This window comes from Pteropus alecto, unplaced genomic scaffold, assembly GCF_000325575.1.
Source record: "Pteropus alecto unplaced genomic scaffold, ASM32557v1 scaffold125, whole genome shotgun sequence".
In the NCBI taxonomy this organism is placed as follows: domain Eukaryota; kingdom Metazoa; phylum Chordata; class Mammalia; order Chiroptera; family Pteropodidae; genus Pteropus; species Pteropus alecto.
Window position 1 is genome coordinate 1,797,076 of NW_006436888.1, and position 2,411 is coordinate 1,799,486.

General features: G+C 57.5%; 1 protein-coding gene across 1 annotated transcript in view; it reads right to left on the bottom strand.

Moving 5' to 3' along the window:
- The window catches only part of CROCC (ciliary rootlet coiled-coil, rootletin), a 36,412-nt gene that overhangs the window by 25,636 nt on the left and 8,365 nt on the right, over positions 1-2,411 (bottom strand). The window contains 4 exon segments of the mRNA XM_006914318.3: positions 1-80; positions 493-576; positions 1,237-1,333; positions 1,805-2,041. Of these exon segments, the coding sequence (XP_006914380.1) occupies positions 1-80; positions 493-576; positions 1,237-1,333; positions 1,805-2,041 (498 nt within the window).

Consider the following 2,411-nt stretch of genomic DNA (forward strand, 5'->3'; position numbering starts at 1 on the left):
CGCAGGCTGCCGTCGGACGCATCAGCCGTATGCTCGGAGCCGCTGAGCTGGACGCCACTTTCCATATCCGACAGGACCGCCTGAAGGTGGCGTAGGGAGGCAGAATAAGGAGCGCAGCCGCAGGGTTAGTTGGGTAAAGAAGCCCAAGCAGGTCAGTGGAGGCGACAGCGCCGCGAGTCCAGCTTCATCCCAAAGTCTGCAGCACATTCTAATCCCTTCCTACAAGCCTTCCTGACTCCACCTGCACTAGCTCATAGTCCCCGGCCTGCCAGACGAAGCCTCCCGTTTATTGTAAAGACCTCATTCAGCCTTTCTCACAGATGAGCCTGAAACGTGCGGTGCTTCTCGCAGGCTGAGTCCCCGGCTTCCCCCGACCGCTTGCAGTTCAGCTCAAGGCCACCAGAGGCTGTGGTGGCCTGCGGACTGCCTGGCCTTGACCTGCCCAGGGCTCCCAACTCTTCCGGCCTATCCCGGCTCCCTCCCACCTCGCACCTGTGCCAGGTCCCTCAGGGTCTGCTGCAGCCCCTCTCCCTCCTCTGTCTCCAGGGCCGCCTGCTCCTGGAGCCGCAGGGATTCCTGGAGTGGTGTTGGGGAGACAAAGAAAGGGTGGTCAGGGTCTCTGCCCTAGTCTGCAACTCCACTCATCTCCCTCTCTGGCCCCGCACCCACTGGGTGGCCATGCCCATAGGCCAGCCATATGGTGGACCCCACAGCAGCCCCAGTGTCCTCATTGCAGACTAGGTCCAGAGAAGTGCAGTGTCCTGCCCTAGGGTCACACAGCCTATTGGAGGAGAGCTGGACATAGAACTGGGCCTGGCCCCACACAGAAGGATGACTGACCCAGGCAGTACCCTTGAGGTGTGTCCATTTGGTGGAGAGGCAGCTGAGTGCCAAAAGAGCCCTAGGCTGGCAGAGCACAGGCATGGGTTTAAGTCCTGACTCCCCAGCTTGCTGGCTCTGAGACTCTGGACAAGTACTTCCCCTGGGGCCCTGGTTTCCTCATCTATATAATGGGAATCATGCTACAGGGCTGCTGGGAGGATGAAATGGGATAAAAGAGGTGAAGGTGTTCACACTAAGCCTGACATCTACTCAGTGCTCAATTAATGAAGGGCGAAACAGTCTGAGTGAGATGCTTGGGGGTGGCCCGAGCAGCCCATCCCTCAGCCTGCGTCCACAGATCTGGTCTGTGCCCCCGTCCCGCCCTGCCACATCTCAGGGGCAACTGCATCTCACCAGGGCCTCAAGCTTCTCACTGAGGGCCTTGTTGACCCGATCCTTCTCCAGATTCTGGTTCTGAAGACACTCTACCGTCATGGCCAACTCTGTCACTCTGGAGGTGGGATTGGGGGCAAAAGAGGTAAATGAGAGGCCCACCCCAGCTCCTCCTCAAACCCTCCAGCTCTGTGCTTCCCCAAACCCCCAGGCAAGGACCCTAGGGTTCATCTCCCTAGCTGTGTGACCTCGAGCAAGTCACTTCTCTCTGGGCCTCAGACTTTCTCATCTGTAAATGAGAATGAAGTTGCCACCCACTTTATCTCATGGGACAGCACTCCGGGACTTGTCTAGGTCACAGGAGCTGGGAGCAGAACTCCTGGCATCAGAGGTTGAATTGCTCATGATGTATGTTGGGCAATAGCACTCTGGGCCTCAGTCTCCCCGTCTGCCAAATGGGTTGCCTGAGAAGACTGGCTGAGCTCATGCAGGGGCAGGGACAACCCCACTGAACAGACCTTCTTCCCACATCTCCAAGTGCACACTCTGCAGGGAAGCCTGCCTCGAGTGGTGCCTACCAGGCACCCACCTGGCACTGAGGTCGGCCTTGTCCAGGTTGCTTTGCATCTGCAGCTGGGCCAGTCCCTTCTCCTGCAGCATCTTATCCCGCAGCTGCTCCTCCAGCTGGGCCTGCAGCAGTGCCTGCTTCTCCAGGGCCGCCTCGGCCCGGCTCTCAGCCAGCCGCAGGCCTGTGCTCAGCCCAAAGCCCGTCTCCTGGATGGCTCGTGAAGTCCGCGCCAGCTCCCCTCCCAGCTGCAGCAGGTCCCTGGTGGAGAGAACACAAGACGGGGATGGGATGGGAAGGGAGGGGAGGAACTGATTCCCAAGTGTCAATCAACTACACTGGGAAAAAGTCGCACAATGCAGTGTAGGTGAGGCTATGGGGAAACAAGCCCACCCTGTAGTTACCAGAGGGTAACCACAAAATTATAAATGGATCAGCTCTTTGACCCACCAACCCTACCTCTAAGGATTTATCCTACAGAGATGCCCCAACGCATGGAAAACAGTCTGTATATAAGGTAAGGTGATCTACTGTGGCACTGCTCAGGTAAGAAATACCAGCGGCAACCCAAATGGCTATCGAAAGGGGGCTTCTATTAAATAAATGATGATATAGCCCCTCAGTGGAATAC